The sequence below is a fragment of the Micropterus salmoides genome, unplaced genomic scaffold (genome assembly GCF_014851395.1).
Source record: "Micropterus salmoides isolate LMB-PRFRI ecotype aquatic unplaced genomic scaffold, ASM1485139v1 Ms_hic_scaffold_10, whole genome shotgun sequence".
NCBI lineage: Eukaryota > Metazoa > Chordata > Actinopteri > Centrarchiformes > Centrarchidae > Micropterus > Micropterus salmoides.
In genome coordinates, this window is record NW_024040041.1 from 4,584,793 (window position 1) to 4,612,089 (window position 27,297).

Genomic DNA, 27,297 nt, shown 5'->3' on the forward strand with positions numbered 1-27,297 from the left:
CATTGCAGATGTTCAGGACAGCTACAAATACCTTGGGATGCCACAGGCGGAAACCATGAGGAGGCAGCAAGGAAGTCCGCCACAGCCAAATACCTACAGAGAGTAAGGCATGTCGTGAAAAGTCAGCTGAATGGGGAAAAACAAGATCCGAGCCATCAACACATACAGTCATCAGATACCCCATTGGTATAATAAACTGGCCAAAGGAGGCGATAGAGGCCACTGACATCAAGACGAGAAAGCTCCTCACAATGCATGGAGGGTTTCACCCCAAATCCAGCACCCTGAGACTGTACACCAAGCAAAGCGAGGGAGGCTGAGGGCTAGTGAGTGTCAAGACCACTGTCCAGGATGAAACGACGATGAAGATCCAGGAGTACATCAGGAAGATGGCCCCCAAAGATGAAGGGCTCAGTGAATACCTCAGGCAGCAGAAACCCGAAGGTGAGGACAAGGAAGATGAAGAACCTTCATGGAGGGACAAGCCGCTGCACAGCATGGACCACAGACAAACAGAAGAATTGGCTGATATCAAGAAATCCTACCAGTGGCTGGAAAAGGCTGGAAGCACAGAAGCACTAATCATGGCGGCACAAGAACAGGAACTCAAAGTACAAGATCAATAGAGGCTGGGGTCGACCACACCAGGCAGGACCCCAGGTGCAGACTGTGCAAGGATGCCCCTGAGACAGTAAAGCACATAACAGCAGGGTGTAAGATGCAGGCAGGAAGTGCGTACATGGAACACCATAACCAGGTAGCTGTCATAGTGTACATGAACATCTGCCATGAGTATGGGCTGGAAGTCCCAAGATCAAAATGGAAGACACTTCCTAAGGTAGTTGAGAATGACCGAGCTAAGATCCTGTGAGACTTCAAGATCCAGACTGACAAACTGGTGATGGCTAACCAACCAGACATCGTGTTGATCGATAAACAGCAGAGGAAGGCTGCAGTGATAGATGTGGCAATCCCAAGCGACAGCAACATCAAGAAGAAGGAACACGAGAAGCTTGAGAAATACCAAGGGCTGAAAGAGGAGCTAGAAAAGATGTGGAAAGTAAGCAACAGTGGTGCCAGTGGTGATCGGAGCACTGGGGGCTGTGACCCCCAAACTGGGAGAGTGGCCACAGCAGATTCCAGGTAAACATCAGAGGTCTCTGTCCAGAAGAGTGCAGTCCTAGGAACAGCTAAGATACTGCTCAGAACCCTCAAACCCCCAGCTTGAGGATGATACATGTCACCCCGCAAGGGGTGAGAGGGGGATTTTTAAATATATATATATATATATATATATATATAATGTGTGTGTTGGGGCCACTGCTGCAAATATTTGAGTGGCTCCTCCTCTAACATGTTATCTCACTCTCACAATTTTTGATAAAACTTGAGAGCCCTGCTTAAAAGGACAGCGGTACCATGTTTCTGTATTTTGTGTTTCACAAGAAGGTTACAGAGGACCAGAATTTCATGTGATTAACCTCTGGTGAGTGTATTTTCTTTTTCTGTGCTATCTTAAACTGCAGCTAACAGGTTCCTACTAGCTTTACGTTGTGTTCATTTTCATGACTGAGGAGAAACATGTAGCGTGTAAGAGAAACCCTGCAGTTTTATTGCTTCAGAAACGTTTGTCTTGTGGGATTCTATTTTACTGGTTGCTAACAAACTTTGAGTTCTGGTTTAGTGAACATTTAAATTAGTAATGAGAGTGATGAATAACTATGAGATAAAACCCCCATGCACACACACACACACACGTGCACACGCACACACACACACGCATACACACAGACAAATGACTGACATTGTGAATAGTTCAAGGAAAAAGAAAGGAAAATATCTTTTTTAGGATGATGGTAATATAAACTATAATATTTTTGATCAATTTAATGACTATTGACAGACAATTGACTATTGACAGAACTGAATTAAATTTCTTCAAGGGAATAAAACCACTAGGTATTAATAGGAACTGAAGAATGGACAATTTAGTTTCTTTTCATTTTTTGGTTTAGTACATGGATAAGAGTCCTTTAAGTTGGTTGATTTTATTTAAAATTGTCTATTTTTATATCATTAAGCCAATCTAAGTTGAACATTTATTATTATTTATTATTTATTTGTAATAAATGTATTTTGTCTATTTCCACGAAGTAGAATTAGTGTCTTACTTACCATCATCCTTACAGGGCAGTGACGTAAGATACTGGTGTATAGCTTAAATAAAAGGCGCTCTGTAGAGTTTTCTAAAAGCAAACAAAAGTTACATTCAGTGTCTCTCACCAAAATTCATGTTGATTGCATTTTGCTCCTCAAAAAACACATGCAAAGTGGATCTTTTAAATATTTTACATTGTTCATTGCTTATATCCAGTCTTCTTTACTGTTTTTGCAGTTTTCTACACTTCTTTGTGTGATACCGCCACCAACTGTGGTGGATAGCTGTGAAAGAAAAACAAGGCTGCCCTAGGCCTCTGTGTATTGCAAATTCACACTATTTTGTTATCAATTACCGCTATATTACACCATTTGTTTCTTTCCACCAAATAATACAGTGAACAGTATAAGGAATAGTGGAGCATTTTTAATAAGTTTTCTATCCACATCATCCTGGAACTACAGAAAAGATGATGTGCTTTTTACATCACCTTGGTATCCGGCCATCTCACAGAGTGAAATGTCTTTAGCCAAACATGTAAGCTGAACTTGGATGTATTATTTACTTCACTGGCAGCATGAACCAGGACAACCTGACAACCCATCAACATTTCTCAACAGCAATATATAATATGGAGAGCATCTCCAGCATAAGACACATCCTGGTTTCATTGTTTTGCAGAACTGCACTTTTCCACACACACAGGACTACGGTTGCAACTATTTTCATTGTCGATTGATCTGTCCATTATCTTCTAGATTAACTGATTAGTTGCTTGATCTATAAAATGTCAGAAAATGCTGTCTCCCCAAAGCTAAAAAATGTCTTGTTTTGTCCATAACCCAGAAATATTAAGCTCATTGAGAAGCAGTGTTGGGCAAGCTACTCAAAAATCGAATAACAACTAATTGATTAATTGTTGCAGCCAAGATAATAAGATAAGGTCCTAAACCTTATCTAAATTCTCTTTCTGTGCTGTAAGTTTATCCTGCACATTTCCTGGCAAATCATGCAAATACAACCAGCACATGGTAACAACTGAGCAAAAGTGAGTGTGATTCTGAGAGAGTACTGGAGCGATCAGTTACATAATGTGGGTTTTCCTTTGTGTTTATATAGGTAGCCTTCCAGGGCAGCAGTTCTCACCTAGCGCAATGGGACGTACTTATGTAACCTAGACAAAAGTTGCTTCTGCCTTGATGTATAGCAGCAGATGTGGCCTGAAACCTTTCTACTGCTTTTCTTTCCTTTTTTCATTTTAGTGTTGCATGTGTTTTTGTACCATATGGCCCCTGAAACTATCAAAGCACAGTTGATCTTAATTTTTTTGATTATTAAGTGAACGCATATTGGCAGTGATGGACAGTCTAGTTGAAACTGGTCCAACTCTGCTTTGATTTGCAGGTGTATTTAGATTTCTTAGATGGAACGCCGTCCTGCCCTGACATGTTGACAGCAGCTAACATTAAGTTAGCTGGCCCTTCTGCCTGCACACAGCAGCTGTGCACATGCTCCTTGGGTTGGACTGTGGGTTGCCGGGTTGCGGCGACAGATGGGTTTAAATTGTATATAGTGTGTGGATTGTGTTTCATACTCGATCTGTTGACTTTGGTGACATCAGCCAACTTGGATCCATGTATTAAGATTTCAAATTCATAATAAAGTTTGAGGGTTGTGCAGTTTACAGCAGTTTCCTGGGAGAAACAACAAAACAGGTGGGTGCTGTGAGATGGCCTTGAAATACGGGAGTTTTGGCATAGCATGGGTTATACAGTAGCTTCATATTTACCATACAGACTTAAGAGTGGTATTTTTATTTTATTTTAATACAATTCCCTGCTTCTTGTGTTTCCTCATAGCAAATTTGAGTTTCAAGCTATGTGTGTGGAATGGGTGCGAGTGACCCATCGTTACAGTTCTCAGCGGACAGCGGATGAACATTTGGGGGGATGGGGGGGGGGCTCGTTCTGGCCATCCTTTGGTGCTGGGGCTTTGGGATCTTGGGCTCCTTCTCTCGGGCTTTTTCTTCTGGGGTCCCGGGGTTTTAGTGTTTCATGTTTAGTGTTTGGAGGGTTGGGCTGAGGGGCGTGACATGGGGTGATACTATTACATTATTGTTGCTTTTAAACTATTGTTTTTAAATGGCTCTGTAGCGTGATGCACTTTGTGTTACATGTATTTGTATGAAAAGTGCTATATAAATAAAGATTGATTGATCAATCTTCTCATCTAACTCTTAGCAAGTAAGGTCAGGGTCAGATATTATTGCTGGTGGTCCAGCTCTGGCCTGCAGGCCGCCTATTGCCGACCACTTCTCTAAATGACTACATTTATGTTGTGCATAAAAGTAGTTTATCCAAACTGCCTTTCAAGGTTTTTGCAACTCATTCATGGACACACTAAAAACACTGATGGCAGCGAGCTACCCACAGGGTGCTGGCATTGGGCTTTGGAACTAGGGGGTGCAAGGGGCCATTGCCCCACTCAGAGTGGAAGAGAATGAAGAGTGAATAGTGAATACAGAGTGAATGTTCCTTGCCGTCTGGCATTATTTCCTTGCTAACGCAAGACTTGGAGGAACGTGCTGACGTATTGCGGTAAGCGTGTCGACTCATTTCCGTTTCCGGTGCTTGTATGTTGGTACCGTGTTGTGCTGCTCTCGCTAAATAACAGTTACATTTGTTTGATTACAGCGGCCAACTGTTCGCTAAACACTTATTCTTTACAGTAATTTTGCCTAAGCACTCACAGTTCTTTCCATCTTTTAGTGACTGCTGTTCAATCTCATAGTTGTTCTAAAGTTTTGGTAACTGACGCTACAGTACTTTAGCTTAGCCGTTAGCGACTTTAGCTTAGCAGCTAGCGATGGCTTCTCCTTCTCCCTCTCTCTCTCCTACTTTCTCCTGCTCGGTGTGTCAGATGTTTAGTTACTCCTCTGCCTCCTTTAGCGGTAATGGTACATGTAATAAGTGTAGTTTATTTATAGACATGGAGGCGAGGCTCAGTGAGTTAGAAGTCCGGCTCCGCACCTTGGTAGATCAGTCTTTAGCTACTGTAGCTAGCCAGTCCCCGGTAGTCGGTGCGGAACGGCCTGAGTTAGCCTCTGGTAGCCGTCCTCCGGCATCCCCTGTGCAGCCAGGAAAGGGGGGCTGGGTGACTGTCCGAAGGAGGAATAGTAAGCATTCAAAGTCCACGGGGCATCATCAACCTGTTCACGTTTCTAACAGATTTTCCCCACTCAGCGACACACCCGCTGAGAAACCAACTCTGATCATTGGCAGCTCCATTTTGAGAAACGTGAATTTAGCGAAGCCAGCGGCCATAGTTAAGTGCATCCCTGGGGCCAGAGCGGGCGACATTGAGTCTTATTTGAAACTGCTGGCTAAGGATAAACGTAAATACAGTAAGATTGTTATTCACGTCGGCGGTAATGACTCCCGGTTACGCCAATCGGAGGTCACTAAGATTAATGTTGAGTCGGTGTGTACATATGCAAAAACAATGTCGGACACCGTAGTTTTCTCTGGACCCCTGCCAAATCTGACCAGTGATGACATGTATAGCCGCATGTCGTCATTCCGCCGCTGGTTGTCGAGGTGGTGTCCAGCAAACGATGTGGGCTTTGTTGATCATTGGCAGACTTTCTGGGGAAGACCTGGTCTGATCCGGAGAGACGGCATCCATCCCACTTGGGAAGGAGCAGCTCTCATTTCTAGAAATCTGGCCAAGTTTATTAGTGGACCAAATCCATGACAACCCAGAGTTGAGACCAGGAGGCAGAGTCGCAGTTTAACACACTTCTCTGCCCTTCTTTTTCAGCAGTTACCCACCCAAAACCCTACGCAGAGTCGCAGTCTAACACACTTCTCTGCTCCTCCATTTCAGGAGTTACTTAGTGAAAACCCTATAGTGACGGTGTCTGTCCCCCGACCATCGAAATTATTTAAAAAGGTAAACAGAAGAGGAGCTGTGCATAAAAACCTTATAAAAATTAAAACCACAAGAGCAATAGTGCAAACAAATAGGAGAGTTAAATGTGGACTCTTAAACATCAGATCTCTCTCTTCTAAAGGTGTACTAGTAAATGAACTAATATCAGATTATGATATTGATTTATTTGGTCTTACTGAAACCTGGCTGGGTGATGGAGAATATGTTAGCCTAAATGAATCCACCCCTCCCAGTCATATTAATACTCACATTCCTCGAGGCACAGGCCGAGGAGGTGGAGTTGCAGCTATCTTCGACTCTAGCCTATTAATCAGCTCTAAACCTAAACTAAACTATAACTCATTTGAAAGTCTTGTTCTTAGTCTTTCGCACCCAAGTTGGAAATCACTGCAACCAATTCTTTTTGTTATAGTGTACCGAGCACCTGGCCCGTATTCTGAATTCTTATCTGAATTTGCAGAGTTTTTGTCAACTTTAGTCCTTAAAACGGACAAAGTTATTATTGTAGGGGATTTTAATATTCATGTAGATGCTGAGAATGACAGCTTCAGTACTGCGTTTATCTCTTTGTTAGATTCCATCGGCTTCTCTCAGAGTGTTCATGAACCGACTCACTGTTTTAACCACACCCTTGACCTTGTTTTGGTGTATGGTATTGAAATTGAACATTTAGTGGTGTTCCCACAGAATCCCTCTTTATCCGACCACTGTTTGATAACTTTTGAGTTTGTATTGCTGAACTACTCGCCATTGGGCAAAAATTTCTATACAAGATGTCTGTCTGATAGTGCTATAGCTAAATTTAAGGATGCGATTCCATCAGCTCTAAATACATTATCTAGTCACAAAGTAACGGAGGACTCCTTTGCTAATTTCAGTCCCTCCCAAATCGATCATCTTGTTGATAGTGCTGCAGGCTCGCTGCGAATGACACTCGACTCTGTAGCCCCTCTAAAAAAGAAAATACTAAAACAAAGACGGTTAGCTCCATGGTATAATACTGAAACTCTCAAATTAAAGCAAATATCACGGAAACTTGAGAGGAATTGGCGTTCCACCAAAGTGGAAAATTCTCGTTTAATTTGGCAAGATAGTCTTAAAACTTATAGGAAGGCCCTCCGTAATGCCAGAGCAGCGTACTACTCGTCATTAATAGAGGAAAATAGGAACAACCCCAGGTTTCTTTTCAGCACTGTAGCCAGGCTGACAGAGAGTCACAGCTCTATTGAGCCAAGTATTCCCATAGCTCTCAGTAGTTACGATTTCATGAGCTTCTTTAATGATAAAATTCTAGCTATTAGAGACAAAATTCACCAAGACCTGCCCTCAATTGGCACCGACTTATCTCTTAACTCAGGAACCTTAGAAACAGCTGTAGAACCAGATACATGTTTAGACTGTTTTGCTTCCCTCAATCTTTACCAACTAACTTCAATAATTTCTTCATCTAAACCATCAACCTGCCTCTTAGACCCCATCCCGACTAGGCTGCTTAAAGATGTTTTACCCTTAGTCAGCACCTCTATACTAGATATGATCAATCTATCTTTATCAACAGGCTATGTACCACAGTACTTTAAAGTAGCTGTAATTAAACCTCTTCTGAAAAAGCCCAAACTTGATCCGGATGTTTTATCAAACTATAGACCTATATCTAACCTTCCATTTCTCTCTAAGGTTCTGGAGAAAGCAGTTGCTAAACAGCTGTGTGACTTTCTACAGAGCAATAGTTTATTTGAGGATTTTCAGTCAGGATTTAGAGCTCATCATAGCACAGAGACAGCACTGGTGAAAATTACTAATGACCTCCTTATTGCATCAGACAAAGGACTTGTCTCTGTACTGGTTTTATTAGATCTTAGTGCTGCATTTGATACCATTGACCATCAGATCCTATTGCAGAGACTGGAATATTTCATTGGCATTAAAGGAACCGCTCTAAGCTGGTTTAAGTCCTATTTATCAGATCGATTTCAGTTTGTACATGTTAACGATGAGTCCTCCATGCACGCCAAAGTTACTCATGGAGTTCCTCAAGGATCTGTCCTTGGACCAATCCTCTTCACTTTATATATGCTTCCTTTAGGCAATATTATCAGGAAACATTCCATATGCTTTCATTGTTATGCAGATGATACTCAGTTATATCTATCGATCAAGCCAGATGAAACTCATCAGTTAGCTAAACTTCAAATGTGCCTTCAGGATGTTAAAACCTGGATGAGCTGTAATTTTCTTATGTTAAACTCAGATAAAACTGAAGTTATTGTTCTGGGGCCTAAGCACCTCCGTGACGCATTATCTAAAGATATAGTTTCCCTGGATGGCATCGCCTTGGCCTCCAGCACCACTGTGAGGAATCTTGGAGTTATCTTTGATCAGGACATGTCGTTTAAGTCCCACATTAAGCAAATTTCAAGGACCGCCTTTTTTCACCTACGTAATATTGCGAAAATCAGGAACATCCTGTCTAAAAATGATGCAGAAAAACTAGTCCATGCATTTGTTACTTCTAGGCTGGATTACTGCAATTCCTTATTATCAGGCTGCTCGAAAAAGTCCATTAAGACTCTTCAGCTGATCCAGAATGCTGCAGCACGTGTTCTGACAGGAACCAGGAAAAGAGATCACATTTCTCCTGTTTTAGCTTCTTTGCATTGGCTTCCAGTAAAATCCAGAATAGAATTTAAAATCATGCTTCTTACCTACAAAGCTCTTAATGGTCAATCACCATCTTATCTTAAAGAGCTCATAGTACCTTACTACCCCACCAGAGCACTGCGCTCCCAGAATGCAGGGTTACTTGTGGTTCCTAGAGTCTCCAAAAGTAGACTAGGAGCCAGAGCGTTCTGCTATCAAGCTCCTCTACTGTGGAACCAGGTTCCAGTTTGGGTTCAGGAGGCAGACACCATCTCCACATTTAAGAGTAGGCTTAAGACTTTCCTCTTTGATAAAGCTTATAGTTAGGGCTGGCTCAGGTAGTCCTGAACCATCCCTTAGTTATGCTGCTATAGGCCTAGACTGCCGGGGGATTTCCCATGATGCACTGAGCTCCTCTCTCCTCTACTTTCTCTCCCTCTGTATGCAACCTTATCCCATTATTGCATGTTACTAACACAACTTCTCCCCTTTCTGGTAGTCTTGTGCTTTCTCGTCCCTCTCCTCTCTCCTCCTATCACTTCCTGCAGGTTTTCTGGCTCTGGAGCTGTGGAGTCTGGATCTGTGGCTGCGGGTCGCCTGCTGCCCCCGTGTTCCTGCTCGACACCCTCTACTGCAACGACTATTGTTGCTAGTCTTATTGTTATTATAATCATTAACATTACGATGGTTACCATTAACACTATTATAAATATCTGTACCATTTTTCATTTAGTTTATAGCAACATTACCTTCGCTGTCTGTACCTCTGTGTGTATATTGTGTAGGCTGCCTCCCTCCCCTCTCTCTCTCCTTACATCCCTCTCTCTCTCTCTCTCTCTCTCTTCTCTCTCTCTCTCTCTTTCACTCTCTTTCTCTCTCTCTCTCTCTCTCTCTCTCTCTCACCCCAACCGGTCGAGGCAGATGGCCGCCCACCCTGAGCCATGGTTCTGCTCGAGGTTTCTGCCTCTTAAAAGGAAGTTTTTCCTTGCCTCTGTCGCCTAGTGCTTGCTCTTGGTGGGAACTGTTGGGCTTCTGTAAATAGCATCACAGAGTACGGTCTAGACCTGCTCTTTTATGAAAAGCGCTGTGAGATAACTGTTGTTGTGATTTGGCGCTATATAAATAAAATTGAATTGAATTGAATTGAAAAGACCCTGGTAACACAAAGATGTAGAAGCAAGCAAAGAAGAACAGCAATTTCTCTGTTGTTTGTATGCAAGAACCAACACAAAAGTCTTCATCTACTCCCACCATCCAAGGAAATGAAATGAATACAGAGGATTAACTTTATTTTGATGGAAATGTCCCCACAATAACTGGAAAACACCAGTAGATTCCAGGATTTGCTCTGAAAAAAAAAAACTGAAGCTCAAGGAAGGATCGATCAAACTTCAAATTTGGAACCTGTAAGTTTTATCATTTTTATGTTACTTTACTATTTATTTTGCAAGTTAAGCTGTTGAACTTGGCATTAGCACATTCCATGCCTAATGTGTCTTTAATACTGAGGACCAGCCAAGAGAAACTGTGTAAATGTTAAACCTCATTTGACGCCAATTAAATAACCAGATTAGTAAGTACTTCATATTGCAACGCTAGCCAGGTGTTGGTAGGCTAATTATTCATGTGAAAGTTCACTTCTTGCTTACATTTTCTGTTTAACTCTAAAGGCTATCATTGCTAATGCTCATGATCCAGTTTAGCTTCCATTTGCCACATCCTTAGCTGTTTACTACAGGTATATTTACAAAGATACTCCACAGATGTGGTGTGACAGAAGACAGACCTGCAGAGATTATATAAAAGCTACAATTTCAACATTACCAAATACATTTTAAAATGTAGCTGTCACTAGTTTTACCAAAGTATTCGCAGTTATATTCTTTTTTGATGAGATTTCTTGAGTTGTTGCCACTTCTTGTCCAAAATTTTCAGCATACAATGACAGAGCATTAATTTTTGACCAAAAAGGTATGAATTTCCAAGGACATCCAGGTAATCGAAACTCTATCTACAGTACCACTCAAAGTGTATCATGCGTCTTACTACAGGCAACATACGATCACCCTCATTACAGTTCCATCTATTTATTAGTTACATTTTGAAAATCAAACAAAGAGAAAGACCCAGCATTTGTTCCCTTCATGAGATACTACATCACAGCAAACAAACAAAAAACAAGCTAATGACCAGTGTTGCGTTGGTGTTGATCCACGATGTCCATCCATAAGATACATATACTGTAGGTCACCCATTTTACACAAGTGTCACTTTGAAATTCCACAGGTTCACTGTGTACTGGAGGTCTTCACTGGTCCACTCATTTCTAAGTAACTGAGACCTCACTAGAAACCCAAGTCAGCCCAGGTTCAGATTACATTCAGGGACTCTGTGTCTCATACCTGAATGAATCCAAACAGACTCTCCATCAGCTCTTATCCCGTGGCGCACGGACCTGTGAAGACCTATACTGTGAACAGCTGCTGTTAGTGACAGGTACCCTGTGGAGTTTGTGACCACTAATAGCACTATGAGTATTTCTTCTATGAGTGTGTCCCCGAGGATGAGCAAGCGCATGAAGCGCTACACATTTCTGCCAGTGGATGCACCATGAAACACAGCAATCTGCCAGGAAAGGCAGTGAAGAACAAGCAAGCATGGATGTAAACAATGCAGGTTTTAAAATATTTTAAAAAATCGGCACTCAACACGTTTAGTAGACATCAAGGGTCAAAAACACTGAATGTATAGATAACCTTCGTTTACAAGAAAACTCCACAGGGCATCTGTAATACTTCAGACACGCTGATTTTTTACATTTTGAAATTGCATGGTTGCTTTGAGCACAATTCTAATTCATGACTTTACAGGATCAACAATTGTCTTTCAACAGAAGTTTTAATCATCAAAATAATTTTAGGAAGGCTTTGCAGGCCTGCTGTGCCTAGTTGTGGTTACTAAGCTATGTTTGGACAATCACTGCTGGGGATGGGGGGCTGGCTTTGTAGAATTAGTCCTTTAAACAATTTTGACTGAACATTTTAGTGAGTGTTAGCTGTTGTGGTTGCACTTTATGTCGCTGTGCAAAGCAGGGACCTGATGCAAGCTGAATTCTGTCACCACCTTCTAATAGGATACCTTAAAGACAAGTGGACTACTGTAAAATCATGCAAAATGAGTGACCTATCCCTTTCCAGTCTCCAGTGACTCCATCTGTTCAGGTCTGTAAAATGTCAGAGTTGCAGTCCCTCCTTCTGTTTCTCCCCCTTCAGCTATGTAACCTAATTCACACATTTCACATTCTCTTTGTAAATTACCTTCTTTAGTTACTATTTGATAGCAGAAGCAGCAGATTTTTACATCTCTCATCATACCACAGCTGAGTGTTTCTTTGTTGCCGGGGGTTCAGACCATCAATGGAAATGTAAGAATTCCTCCAGTCAGTGGATGATCATTTTCATAACCGCCTTCTGTAGCCAGAATATGAATGTGGACCAGCGACGATCACAGCCGTCGTCTTTAGATAACATCAGAGTCTTTATATCTCCAGTCTTTGTTAGTTAATACAACGAATAAACCCACAGTACAGTGTAGACATCAGAGTCCTTATGATCTATTTCACACTTTGGACTCAAAGTCAGGTCTGTACCCTTGCTGTGCTGGCCCATGTGTTGGGATTAAATTGTAGATATGTAGAAGGCCAACACAGCAGAGTGTTTGGAGTTTGTTCAGTCAAGTTTAGCTGAGATCAGTTTAGTTAAGATGTCCATTCAGTTCAGATCAATCGGCAGGCTCAGGCGGTCACTGGATTCTTCAGCTGGATTTGGCAGTGTGAAATAGACTTGAATGAATCCTGCCTCTCCTCTCGGGGCGCTGCTGCTTAACATCTTTTTATCTTCTACTTCAGGAGCCACTGATTCACTGAGGAAGAGAAGAGAAGAGGGAATAATTAGTATAGAAAGAATAAGCGGTGTGGAATAAAACAGAACAAAGGGGTGCCTCAGGTTTCAAAAGTGGTGAAGAGACAGACAAAGTGAGAAACAGAATGTGTGCATGAGAAAGGATAATGAGAGACAAAGGTAAAGGAGAAAAAAGACTAAAATGGTGTCCCACTTCCATACTCTTTACTAACTCTAAGCAGGTTATGAGTATGCAGTGCGTTCACAGTAGGAAAGTGATGATTATGAAATTATGTACAGGCTACACACCATCCATTTTTGAGTGTGCTGATTGACACTATATTCCCAAAATGCAACGCATTAAAAACTGTTCCTTTCTCTTCATGAAATTTAATTGGCAGTTGTGTAAACTGTGTAATTGTTTCGTCTACTAACACCTAAAATGGAACACTGAGGATTAGTATGTAGTACACGCTGTATAGAATTAAAGTTGTATGGAGATGGTCCAGGAATTGGAATTTCTCTTTTCAAGTTTGATGTTGGCAGCTGCTTTCCAAAGATGCTGTTAGATGTCTGTAAGTTAAGTCAAGTCCGTTTTATTCCCCTGAAGGGCCTTTTGGAATCTGTACAGCATACGGCACGCTCTGACATCAGACCCTGACTCAGATATGGAAAAAACAGAAGAAACCTGAAGAAGAGCAACAGATGAGGGATTCGTTGTGTGTCAAAGACCCTGCTGCAAACAATTTAACTAATAGAGAAAACAAGACACAACTAGAGGGACTGGAGGTACAGAGTGGAAATCAATGGCAGTGAGTAAGAGAAGAATAAACTGAATGAGAAAGAGGAGAAATTCAGAGTGAATAAGTCTGTGAAGGAGCAAGAGAGATATTGAAAATAACTCTAGCCAATAGAGGAATCCATTTGTTTATTTCCCACCAGGGATCCTCTCATTGGCAGCGAGTGTCTCTCTGCTGTCTCCGTGCACCTTCTCTCCTTCTCTCACTTCACTTCTCTGTACCTGGGTGCTTCCCAATTTTGGCTCTAGATCAGTCACCGTTTTATTTCAGAGTTATCTCAGCTCTCTGGGCTGGTGTTTCATCACCTGCCGTCATCACTTCCAGTGAGAATGCAGTAATGTTCGCCTGCTTTGCCTGCACGTGAGGGCTAGCAACTGAACTGCCAATACAGCTCAGAGCTATGTTTAGTTATTTAGTTATTTTTTTTGTGTCTGCAGTGTTTACAATACAGAAGGTCCCAATTAACCCTAGGCATAATGTAGAACAACTGAGTGCTAAACAGTCTTTGTAATGTTACATTTGTGACCAAGACGAAATGTGCAACTCCATGCAAGTACAACTGCCATTAGCCCAGCTGTAGCTCTATGATAGGTCCAATTGTTTTGGAATATGTTTCTATGTCTGTAAGTACTGAGCTATTATCTACATTTGCTAATGATCAGTGGCTAACATCAGAGATACAGTCATGTTGCCTAATATTATGTCCTCTCCCCAATCTAACACATTTACTTTAGCAACCACCTCCAGCTCAACACAGGAAAAACCAAGGAGCTGGTGGTGGACTTCAGATGCAGCAAGAGGCTCCACACCCCTGTTGTAATAAGCAGTGAGGGAGTAGAGATGGTGGACACCTACGAGTTTCTGGGGGTGCACCTCAACAATAGACTGGACTGAACAGACAGCACCAGGGCCCTCTACAGGAAAGGACAGGACAGGCTGTTCTTTCTGAGGAGGCTCAGGTCCTTTAATATGTGCACCAGGCTGCCATGGATGTTCTTTCAGTCTGTAGTAGCCAGTGTCATCTTCTTCACTGTGGTGTGCTGGGGAGGTGGCATCGGGAATTGTGGCGCCATCAAACTGGGCAAGCTGGTGAGGAAAGCCAGCTCTGTGGTGGGGATGGAGCTGGACAGTGTGGAGGTAGTGACTGAGAGGAGGATGAGAGGGAAGCTGAAAACCATCATGGACAACCCCTCTCATCCTCTCAGCGCTGAGCTGAGGCAGCTCAGGAGCTCCTTCAGCCACAGACTCATCCAGCCCCGAGCCTTTAAGCACCTTTGTAGGCTAATTTGTGCCGCAGCCATCAGGTTCCACAACACCACAGCACCGAACTGAGAGACTATTCCTGACTTAATTTAATTTCAAACATTTATCTGGTTGTAAATACTTATTATTGATTGTATAGTGTAAATAGTGTGTTAATACTTCTACAATACTGCATCAGTTCTTTTATGTTCCTTTGTGCTGCTATATCAACCGAAATTTCCCCTACGGGGGATTAATAAAGTTATATCTTATCTTAACTATTTTTACATCAAAGTCTTGTTCAGCTAACCTTTAATTAGTTCCACATGTTATTGCTGCAAGTGTCCTGCAGGACTGTACAGCCTGTGTTTGTTCTCTATCTGTCTGTCTACATTTTCTGCTCTTTGTCTTTTGTTTCATAAAGTCTAATAGTGTTGGCTCAGACATCTCTACGAAACTGTGTTCTCTCTGCTCTTTGACCGTGAATACAGAAACTCCTGTTGGGGCTCTGTATTGTAACAAGCCATTATCAAAGGGAAGCAGAGGCTGCGGAATCCATTTGATGTTGTGGAGAGCACGCTGAGCTCGGCCGGATCGATAACAAAGATATTTGGAGAGCACAGAGCACTGAGAGGATATGACGACTCCCACACACTCTGCGTAATGCTTCCACGTTTGGTGTGTGTGTGTGTGTGTGTGATGTACCAACTTTCTTTAACGCCAACCAGCTCACCTACACACTCCCAGATTTAAACCTGTACAAAGAGACAATACACTCCCACACATAAGCATCTTTTTATTTTCATATGTGTCTCACCCTTCTTGTGCTCACAGCAGATCTCCCTCTCTGTTTCATTCTCTATTTTCCCATTGTCAAGACACTGCTGACATAGAGCCATGCTCAGTCAACCTTCCTTCCCTGCTCCAGGGAGCTTTAATGATCAGCTGGATCTCTGTACTTCTACCAGTCGCTCACTACTGACCGAAACCTATTTCAAATTCAGGATTACACATAAATATTTATTTATAATAATAATTATATTTAATTTATCTTGTCCACAATTATCACATTTAAAGGGACTGATTTCATTTTGAAAATTAAGCAATGGCCCTCTTGTGTTCTGATGGCAGTGAGTAGCGACATGAAATGTAAAGTTTAACGATTGAGGTTTCTGCTCATTTCCTGCATTTGCTCAGTTTTACATACTTTCTTATTTTTTTAATTGTATACTTGTAGTTACAAAGAATTTACACACAAGTGGGTTTTTAAACCTGACATTGCGTGGAAGTCAGGTACAGTGCCCAAGGAGTGGCAAACCGGGGAGGTGGTTCCACTGTTCAAAAAGGGGGACCAGAGAGTGCGTGCCATTTACAGGGGTATCAAACTTCTCAGCCTCACTGGTAAAGTCTACTCCAAGGTGCTGGAGAGGAGGGTTTCAGCTGATATGTGAACCTCGGATTGAAGAGGAACAATTCGGATTGCGTCCTGGTTGTGGAACAACGGACCAGCTCTTCACTTTCGCAAGATTCCTGGAGGTATGCTAGGAGTTTGCCCAACCGGTCGGCATGTGTTTTTGTGGATCTGGGGATATTGTGGCAGGTGCTGGGGAGTATGGTGTGAAGCAACTGGGATGGGGATTAGCACCTCGAAGTCTGAGGTTGTAGTTCTCAGCGGGAAAAACAAATAAAGTGCACACTGAGGGAGTTCAAGTAACTTGTGAGTGAGTAAAGGGACAATGAAGCCGGAGATTGGTCGGAGGATCGGAGCAGCGGAGGCGGTACTGAATTTGCTCTACCGCACAGCTGTGACAAAAAAAAAAGCTGAGCTGGAAGGCAAAGATCTTGACCTACCGGTCAATTTTTGCTCCTACTCTCACCCATGGTCATGAAGGCTGGGTCATGACTGAAAGAACTAGATCGCCGAAATGGGTGGCTTTGTGAAATTAAAATGATTGAATGGGCACATTCCATATGGTTCAAACATATTCACATTGAATAATAAACCTAAACTTTTAATTGTCCCAAGTTGTAATATCCAGTACTAACATACTATAAACTGCTGTGCAGATTTCATGGATCTATTATTCAAACTGGCCATCCCTGCGCTGCTTTCACCAAATTTGCAACATTTCTTTTGTAAATTTTGAACATTTGTCTAATTAAAAAAATATGTTGCTTCAATCTGTGTCAGCAGAGCATTTCATTGTCTTAGTGGTACCTGAAGCAACACACCCCTCCTAATGCAGCTGCTTGCTGAGGAGCCATTAACACGCTGTTAATGGTTTTCTTGAGTGTAACTTTCAAAACGTAAATGAGATAGAAGAAAACATTTGCTAAACATGACATAACTGTGATTCATTAACTCCACTGGGTTTATGAAAATGTTCCTGGTTGTTTATAAGGAAGTGGATGGGGTCCATGAGCCTGAGAGGTTTGGCAAAACTGACTTAAAAATATATCCAGTCTTGGCACAAGCATGTAAAAACTGCTCTAATTAGCTTTAAAGGGACAGACAGCGTAGAAAAGAAAAAAAAAAAGAAGCAAAATCATACTTGGCATTCATTGCTGGCAGAATATAATATTTTATTTATTCATGCATAAACAACACTGCTACCCCCCACTACTCTCCCTCTGGCTCCCCCTCTCCTCCTCCATATTACCTCTGTACTGTGGGCGGAGGGCACGGTTGTTGGGGCAGTCGCGGCCCTGCTTGCTGAAGTTGATATTGGTTCGGATGCAGCGCTGCAGCAGTGGCTGGGTGGGCCGGGTGTTGTCGCTCATACTCATGAAGATCTTGTAGGGCTCGTTCTGGCTGAGAAGGCGCAGGGAGTGCATCTGGTGGAGGACAAGTGGGGTGGAAAGAAGAATGGGTGGAGGCTGAGATTGTTAGAATTTATTTGAGTTAAGCTTGTGCGGTTGAATTCACATTGACATAAACAATTTGATTCAGCTCAGTTCTTTTAGGTCAAGAGGCAACTGCCTTAGTTTTGACTTTGACTTGCCTGCCACTTCTGCCTGTAAGAGTGAGTTTTTGCCTTTACTTGCAATAAACCTGACAAACTGTACTAGCACTCTCCAGTGTCTTGCATTTGGGTCCTAAATCTGTCTGTCACTCGGCCAATTCTGACAGCCTATTTAGCTCAGCAAAACAGAGGTTAGACATATGCTGATATTATGGTATTTTAAAGTTACAAGAGAAAATGTTTTTGGCTACCTGTATGCTATCCTTGGCGTTTGGCTGTGGTTGCTGGAGTCTAAACTTCCCCAAATCCAATAAGGAGCGAGGGAGAGCTGCTAACGTTAGCCTAAAAATTTCAGAAAATCCAGACCAAGCTTCCACAGAGGCTGGTGTGAATGGGGCTGAAAGCTAGTTATGCTAACATGTTGAAACTTCCGTTAGCATTTGCTATTAAAGCTGGGGTAGGCAATTTATTTCAGAAGCATTTTTTGTTGTATTTGTGAAAATTTACTTTAGATCCCGACAGCAATCAAAAATTTGGATCCTCTAACAAAATGAAAAGAAATCCGTTATCTGTGATTGTCACAGGACTGTAAAAAGCACAGCCAATCATCTACCTAACCCACTCTGCCCATGCACACACTGTGGATGAACAACCATGGATTGTTGGATACTTTCAAAATCTTGCTGTCTCTTGCTGGTTCTCCAACATTGCCTACCCTAGCTTTAAACCTTTACTCATGTATTCCCTACACAACGCCAACATTTCAGCAGATGTTAAACCGATCGGCCTGTGGATCTCACTCTTACCCTCACCTGTGAGCCATACCATAGGCATACCCCTTGACTTGGGGCAACAACTCATTCCCAACCTGAAGGGGGTGCACCGTTGTCATGCAGAGTACCATGGCTTGAGACTCTGAGTTGCCTACTCTGATTGCAGCTACTTTACATTCAGCTGCTTGAGATGCTGTCCATACAAATCACAAACAGTGCCTGTTAGCTAGAGTAACAACAGTGTCAAAGTAATTCTGAATCAACAGTACACAGGGACTGAAACTAACATCTACACCTACAGTTATGCTGCCAGCTTTGCAGCTCCAAACAATAGCTGGGAGACCTTTAGGTTTTGTAGGCAAATTCAGTTTGCTTTAGTGTGGCTCATAGTTGGTAACTAGCTATTAGAGTCCAGGCAATTCTGCTATGTAGAAGGGTTGTGAGATGTTGTAAAGTTGCTTAAAAAAGGGAACACACTTAACGGCCCTTTTAACAATTACTCTACTGGAAACTTAAGCTTTTCTGAACCACTTTCTGTTGACTACTGTAGCTTAATTTTACTACGGCTGTGGCACATGCTGGTACTTCTACACACACACACACACACACAGGAGAGATTTACTTTCCCCTAACAAACCCGCCAGACTACACGTTTACCCAGAAGGCCACCTTCAAATAGGTAAGCAGGTTGTTAGCTAATGTTAGCTGGCTCTGTCAGAGTTGCTTCTGCCACATTTTGATTGGATGGGAAGAATGTTTCTGAGAAAGACAGCTCTGTGATGTTCCGAGCTGGTATCACTTAATGATCACAGCAGACCACATCTGAGAAAGCTGACTGTCAACCCAGATCACTGAAGCAACAAGGAGGTGTGGTGTTGCCACAGGAGTAAAGAATACAGGGCCAAGTGAAAAGAATGTCTCATCTGCCCAAGTTAATGTTGAATATTAAGTAAACTATTGTGTAAAATGCAATATAGGCTACCAGTGTGCAATGACCACGTACACAGGAAGTCTGAAATGCAAATGTTTCTTGTTTGATTTTTGCCAAAAGATGATGAGAGCATATAATTAGTATTAACAAAATACTACTGATTCCGACATGTCTTTTTTTAAACTAGCATCTAAGGGTTAAAAGATTACTCCACAGATTTAGCATTGCACTCTCACAGTTACAAAATCTACTAAAATCGATGCAGAAGAACCAGCGCTACCGACGTTTTCTTTTGTTTTGCTTGTCAAAACCCGACGCTGACTCAGGTTTCATCACTTGTGGCAATTTGTCAGACTTCACAAGACCTGTAAACATGCTTGAACAATTGGTGGAGTTCCCCTTTTAACAAATGAAAGCTGTATATATCACTTAAGTCGGTGTAGACAACAACGACTCCCGACTCGTCACATATGGACGCTTGGTCAAGGCCCTTTGTCGTTGCTTTTTAAACGCCCTGGGTACCCCTTTAGCGTAATTTTTAGACGTCTATGGCTCCACGGTTAAGTTAACAACGCTTAGCAACAACAAAGATACAATGTCCGGTAAAATTAGCAACAAAATATATGCAAGGTCCGGTTATACTTTCAAAATAAAACGCTAGCGTGAAACGTTGCAGTTTGGTTAGGTTTAGGCACAAAAAGTACTTGCTTAGGTTAGGAAAAGATCATGGTTTGGGTTAAAATAACTACGTAGGTCAGTTAACACATAAGCTAACTTACGTCACTTGCGTAACTTATGCAATTTACATAACTCGCCTAACTTAAATAAAAATATTTAAATATTGACTTTTTGTTTTACACACGACACCAACACCGCTCTCCTGATTCAGTCAGAATTCTGGCCCTCCATCCACCACAACCACCTCCTTACTCAGTCTTTTCTGTTAAATATCACATACCTGCCTTTACCGTCTAAAACTGATGCTACAGGGCTCCCCAGTGCGTCACAAACTGACGCCGATGGGTCTTGACCATGCGTCCATATGTGACGAGTCAGCGGTGAGAATGGGTTGGTGTAGAAGGAAGAATAAAAGAGGGATGAAGTTATGTACAGGGAACGGGAGAAAGGGTAAAAGGCCAAGAAAGTAAGATGGAGAAGCAAAAATTATAATATAAAAAAAACCCCGGAACAAAACAGACTAGTAAAAGAGGGATGAAAGACAACGCAAGAAAATGGAAGGAAGAAGAAAGAGAGATCCCAGTTGGTTGACAGATAAGTGAGAACAAAGGATTGAGAGCGGGAGTAAATAAAGTGAGAGTACACAGCAGATGGTTTGTGGGAATTGATTACATTGATGCATGCAGGTGAGTGCGGAGCTACGCCGTAATGTGTTGCACTCTGACATTGAGCTGCTTGATTTGAAGAGCTGGGGTGTGAATCTGATCTATCCAGCTGCTCTTCAGTGAAAAAAAAAGGCTCTCTGGTCGGAACCCAGCAACGGCATGAAGTGTAGATTACCAGTTGTGTCACTGTGACTGCTTGCAGATGATGATGTTTTTTTACTCAGTCACCCACTAAATCGACCCCGTTCTTACGGTTTAAAAGATACAGATGAAGAAATTGAACTGTGTGTTTTTTTATCTTGAGACTGTCTGACAGAAAAAAGAGGATGCAATTTAACATCTGGATGGTTCTGTGTGCTCTGTATTCACTGCATTTCATTACATTACCGTTACAGCCACTTTTCTCTAAACCTCTTTGGGAAAGGTAGATGCTTTCTGTTACAGGTTATGAAGGCCTAATTTGCAATTCAAAGCTGTTTGCACCCTGTGCAGGAGAGGGTATAGGTTATTACATTTCTGTCCCAATCAACAGAATGTGTGTTGTTGTCCCCATATCACTTTTACTTATTCTCCACTCATGTACCTGCATCTGTGTCACGTAGACAGGCTTGTTGATTAGTATCCACGTGGACGTCTCATAGCAGGGAGGGATGGTGATGGAGCCCTCATAGGTGATGTAACGTGTAGTGTCAGGGTAAAGGTCTGCTATGTTCAGCCCCATCAACAAGAAAGCATCATCTAGAGAGAAGAAGAAATAGAAGGCGAGAAGGAGAGAGTGAGAGAGAGTGTTAAGGCGATGCAGTGTGTTGTGTGAAAGTGCGTTATGTTCAGACCCATTAACAGGAACACACTGTCAAAGGAAAAGAGAGACGAATACTACTGCGTGCGTGCGTGTGTGTGTGTGTGTGTGTGTGTGTGTGTGTGTGTGTGTGTGTGTGTGTGTGTGTGTGTGTGGTTTATGTAAAACACTTCATCAGGTTATGAATCTATAATGTTTGGACCAATTAAAAGGAAAGATTTGCCTGAGAAAAAAACATAAACATGTTGGAGCACAGAGAGAGTGTGTGCTCTTGTATTAATTAGGGCCAAAACTCTGTTCCCGCAGTCACTTAACAGGGCCTCACCTCCCATTTACGGAAAAACTGCTAGTTCCCACCGGCTAAACCGTTCAGTTTTAAGGTTAGGGCTTGCTTCTTGGTTTAGGTTAGTGTGCGTCTCCAGAGAATTTATAAGTCAACGCAATATCCTCCTAAGTGACAAAAACAAGTTTCTGTGTGTGTGTGTGTGTGTGTCGTTGTGCTTCTGCTATGTTTAGCCCCATTAACAGGAAGGAATTCTCCAGAGGGCCGTACATCTTTGCAACAGAGGTTGGAAAACAGATCTTGCACTGATTTTTTTTATTTATTATCAAATTAAGAATGCATTCTTGCTGAAGGAAACCACTGGTGTGTGTGTATATGTGTGTGTATATGTGTGTATATGTGTGTGAGGGGTGATGTGTAGTGTTGTAGTATGTAGAGCACAGCTACCACAGATCTCCCATTATCGAGAATGAACTGTCCACAAGAGAAAGAAGAAATTAGTGTGTTAAGTTTAAGACCTCAAACGTTTTTAGCAATACTAGCGGTGTGGCTCTAGAGATGGCAGTGTCGGTCTGTCAGTCATTCAGTCGGTCCACCTCAGACTGAAATTATTCAGAACAAAACTATTTTAGATGCATTGCCATGACATTTTGTAGAGACATCCATGATGAATTGTTTTACCTTTGGGGATCCCCTGACCTTTCATCTAGTGCCATCATCTGGCCAAAATTTCAAATTGTCCAATACTTTGGTTTATGATGACATTCCCATCAGCCTCAGCTAAACGTTGTGTTTAGTGCTAATTATCAAATGTCAACATGCTAAACAAAGATCAGCATGTTAGCATTGTCATTGTGAGCATGCTGATGTTAGCATTTAGCTAAAAGCACCGCTGTGCAACCTCACAGAGCTGCTAGCATGGCTGTAGACCCTAAGGGCCCTATTTTTGTGGCGGTGCAACGACTTGAAATTGGCTTTAGCTGCAGTTGTGTCGATAATCTGCCGTGTCAGCGTGCTATGTTTACTTCTTTAAATCACGTGAAAATGACACCACCCTGCAACAAAGTAACCACACACACAGACACCAGGCTGGTCTGTTATAACTCTGTATTCTGCTGTTTATGCAAGAGACACCAGATTACTGGGGCTCATTAATCCTGTTAATTTATCCACAGTCTTCTTTCCAACTTTAAATCAGCGCCTCATGTTTTATTCTTAAAATAATGTTTTAGACGCTGTTTTAGTTATAATTCTACTATTCTACTGTATTTCATGTTGTAAATGGTTACATCATATCTTCGTAATGTATTTCATTTATTTCTGCCATCATTGCACTAATTAACTGATTTGTGGCGCCGTGTGTTCACGTCGTGCCGCTCTGCACTCTCCAGACAACAACAACAACATGATTTCCTGGTGAAGCCCCGTCTAGTTGTTGAGATGTTGCTGCCATGCTCCACTCTGATTGGCTCAGCTGCGTCAGAGCTGTGAGACCAGTGATGTGTCCCTTGCATTACTGCACCTACATGAACCAAAATAGCAGATGGAGACTTCCACACAGATCGAGTGGCCTACCAATTATGCATGGTTAAAAAAGGGCCTTGTGGTTCATATTAGGTTACATTATACAAAGAAACTTTACTTAAATTGTTAAACTGTAAGAATCTATAAAGAGATATTTAAAGAAAGTCACGTATCCAAGCCTGCATCACATCCCCTCTAAAACTGACTCACCTGATAATTTTTCATTTACTGTTTATTTTTGTTGGGACAGTGCACAATTAAAAGGAAGTGCACCAGAGTTAGCTAGCAGCTAATATGCATCTGTTGTCCATGGTCAGGTAGACAAAACAATAAAAACAATCACAACAACCACAAACCAACAAGTAGACTACATACAATAGTACAACATCACAGTATGTCCATCAGTGTAAGGCCCTGTCCACACGTCCCCGGGTATTTTCAAAACCGTAACTTCTACTACATGGCTTGGCCGTTCGTCCACACAGAAACGCAGGATCAGGTCACTGAAACCGGACCTTTTTGAAAACTCCTGCCAGGGTGAAGATTTTAGGAAACTCCAGTTGCAGTGTTGTCCTGAGTTTTTGCCTTGCGACGTCAGAGTGCGCGCAACTGCCTGCTTTATTTACGATTATATTAGGCTCCGATTGGCCAACATGGCTTTACGGTTAGGGTTATATCATCGCCTGTTGGTTTGGCATGCTCTTAACAGCGCTTGACAGAATGTTTTTGCGTTTTCATGTAGACATGTATAAAAATGCCCGTGTACGTGTGGACTAGGCCTAAGATGATCAAATCAGTATAATACATCCAAGAAATACAATCCAAACATTGGTGGTGACACAGTTATGCTGACTTTAGCCAAAGCTCTAAGCTGGCTTTAAACACTGCAAAACTCCTGATTTCCAATGTTTGTGGGTACGGAATTCCACTTCCCCACTACTTTAACCGTGAAAGAGGATTGATCACAGGCTGTCTTTTCTAAATTGCGGTACCAAGTCATAAGCCATAACAAGTCACGGTCTAACTTTCCACCACTTTGCTAAAATTCAAATATGTCAACACGGTTTTGAGATACCCTGCAGACACACAAACATTTGGGACTGAAAACATAACCTCCTTTGATGGAGGACAATGATGAAATTTGTGATTCATCATGAAGTGCAACAGATTTCAAATCATTCAGAGAGCGCTTAAGGAAGAATATAGACGTGTACAGTGCACAGAGATGAAAGAAAAAACAGTAATGAGAATTTATTGTATATAGAGATGTGTGACAGCCAATGAGGACCCAGTCTGACACCAAGGGCTTTTTGGACGGAGAAGAAAGGATGCTGGTCAGACCAAAGAGTTTTCTATAATCAGCATATTATGGGGAAGTGTAATAAGTTATTTACAGCAGAACAAGATGCAGGCCTGTAGATGCTTGAAGTAGAATTTGCTTGTCTAGGGAGAAAACACAGGTGAATGCAGTGCGTGTGTATGATGCGTGTGTATGATTGTGAGAAAGAGAGAGAGAGTCTGTGTGTCTTACGTCTGTAGTTGATTCTGGTGATGGTGTCTCTATTGAGCATGCGGTTGAGGAAGGCATTGGAGTTTTCAGAGAGCTGAGGGATGACAAAGACAGAGGGGGATCAAATATTCATCACAAAGCACAGTACAGCACACATACGCACACACGCAGTAAAACACGTGTAGTGGCCTAAGGACTGAAACAGAGAAGTTATTTTCCTGTACTTGTCCTTGCAGCTGAGAAGTTGTGCATGTTATGAGTGAGTTCATCAAACCTTCCGATTGGTTCTTCACTGTGTTTCCCAAAAGGACATGCTGACCTTAATGAAGATGGAGACCACAGCGATGCCATGGGGGCTCTTAGCTGCCTCAGTGTAGTTGGCGTACAGATCCTGGTTATAATGGATCAGCTGGACCTGAAAGAGAGACACAAAGCATTACTTTACAGTTTGAATTATGGTTTGGAAATGTGTAAAAAAAAAAAATCCCAGTTAGGTCTAATTCTATTTGGGCTCTGGTTGTGCACGAGTCCCTGTTGTTCAGATATCTTTTTGGAAAATTAATGTATGCACGTCAGGTCTGGGTCAGTTCCCCACTGATTCATGGAGACAACGCCACTGTTTTCTGGAACGGTATACCCAGAGTGTTCAGCCCAGCTGGACTGTTTTCTAGATTCTGTTTATTAATAGACTTCATCAAATTCGCCTCATCCTTTAGTTACAGTCCGTTGGCTGGAAAAGGTCTAGTGAATTCTGACTGGGATCACTTCTTCCTCCAGGACATCTCTGACAGATTTAATCCACAAACCCAATCTGCATAACAAGACGGAGAAGCTTCTAAAAAGTGAACAGCCTCCTTTTTAACATCTCTCCGTGTCTCTCTGGACAGAGTGGATTTACAGAACAATACTGCAATATTGTGATCACAGACTAGGTAAAGACAGAGAAGCCCAGGGAATCTGCACAAAGACACAAAAACACTTGCTTTTCCAATTTTGATAAACTGGTTTGAATTAATTTCAATGTGGATAAGACAGCTTTGAGATGAGCTTAGAGAACAAGATTGCTCACAAATGAAAACTGTTTCAAAATAACTTAACCTGTGTCTGTGTTGTGTGTGCAGTTTTTGGTTTTATGCACAGTTGCATGTGTGTGTTTACGTGAGATAACAATCATGTAGTCATTAATCATAATAAGCGTGCCAGTGTCTCTGCTATCAGCAATTATCTAATCAGCATGTTAGTATTCAGTGCTCTGTTGCTTATGTAGATATGTTCATATACATTTTGTGTGTGTGTGTGTGTGTGTGTGTGTGTGTATCAGTGTACACATGTGTTGTGTCCTACACAATATCGTGTTTTCAATCCAGTTATCTTTGTCTTGTCTCCTACCTCTCCAGGAAAGCCCTGTCCGTTGAGGAGGTGCTCTGAACCCTGGGAGTCCTCGCTCCCAAAATGGAGGCGGACCTCCTCCAGCCTGTAGCTGTAACCCAGCGGGCCCCCGGAGATGTTCACCAGGTGGGCTTTGTCTGGCCGCAGGGACACATGCTTCCCCGTGTTGTACATGGTGCCTCCCATCTACAGAGAAACAGACAGGGAAGAACAGACATCAATTATAATTTTATTACTACTCAAATAACACCGTTCTTAACACGAGCAGGAAAACAACTGGAATTTTACACTTGCTAACGGTACTTTTCTTGTGTGAGGATGGCTTCTGTGCTCTTAATCTGTGCTTCCCTTTAAAGTCTTATTTTCAGAACTTAAGACAGAATCCGGCTAAAGTCAAAAACTTCAAGTCTAGTAGCTATGCACGCGATGTCTGCTACTGCCTTCAGTGACCTCCTGACCAATTAGCCTGTTGAATCTGCTGTGGAGATCCTCTTTTGGACGTAAACCATAACCACTGATTCAAGGTTTCACTGGTTCAAGACACAACAGCAGACAACATACAATACTGTTGTAAACATGGCAAGAGCATCAACCACATCAATTGCTGGATCCAAGCCAAGCTCCACAGAAAAACTCAGTTTTTATATTTAAATTTATATTTAAATTTTGCAGCTGGTCTGCAGGGATGAAAATTGGGTTGACTTTTGCTCCAGAATAAAATTTTAGGGGATAGGGTTAAATACATATTTTTCTAAACGAACATGGTGAACATTACCTGATCAACATCAGCCTGTTTACTTTCATTGAGAGCATGTTAGCATGCTGAGTTTAAAGCATGCTGTGCATAATTATAGCTTCACAGAGCTGCTAGTTTGACTCTCAGTAATTTTCTTTCTTGTTTAATTTTTAAAGGGGCAATATGTAGTTTCCAGTGGCTGCTAGCGGTGTGGTTTTAAGATTGCAACCAACCAGGTGTGTGCTTGCTTGAACTCATGAGCGAGCATAATCCGAAACACAACCGCTTTCAGTCAGAGATCCTGCAAATAAACGCAGGTAAACCAGTATGCGGCTCTGTTACTTCAACATTCCCGG

The 27,297-nt window shown here is 42.0% G+C and overlaps 1 protein-coding gene across 1 annotated transcript in view; it reads right to left on the reverse strand.

Annotated features, from left to right (window-relative positions):
- Positions 1–10,820: 10,820 nt before the first annotated feature.
- Positions 10,821–27,297, reverse strand: part of LOC119882248 (carbonic anhydrase-related protein 10-like) — a 121,698-nt gene continuing 105,221 nt past the window's right edge. Inside the window, exons 4-9 of the mRNA XM_038692241.1 lie at positions 26,206–26,391; positions 25,136–25,231; positions 24,838–24,910; positions 21,284–21,438; positions 17,351–17,525; positions 10,821–12,670 (exon numbers count right to left, since the gene is read on the reverse strand). Of these exons, the coding sequence (XP_038548169.1) occupies positions 12,648–12,670; positions 17,351–17,525; positions 21,284–21,438; positions 24,838–24,910; positions 25,136–25,231; positions 26,206–26,391 (708 nt within the window). The 3' untranslated portion in view covers positions 10,821–12,647. The remainder of the gene's footprint in view (positions 12,671–17,350; positions 17,526–21,283; positions 21,439–24,837; positions 24,911–25,135; positions 25,232–26,205; positions 26,392–27,297) is intronic.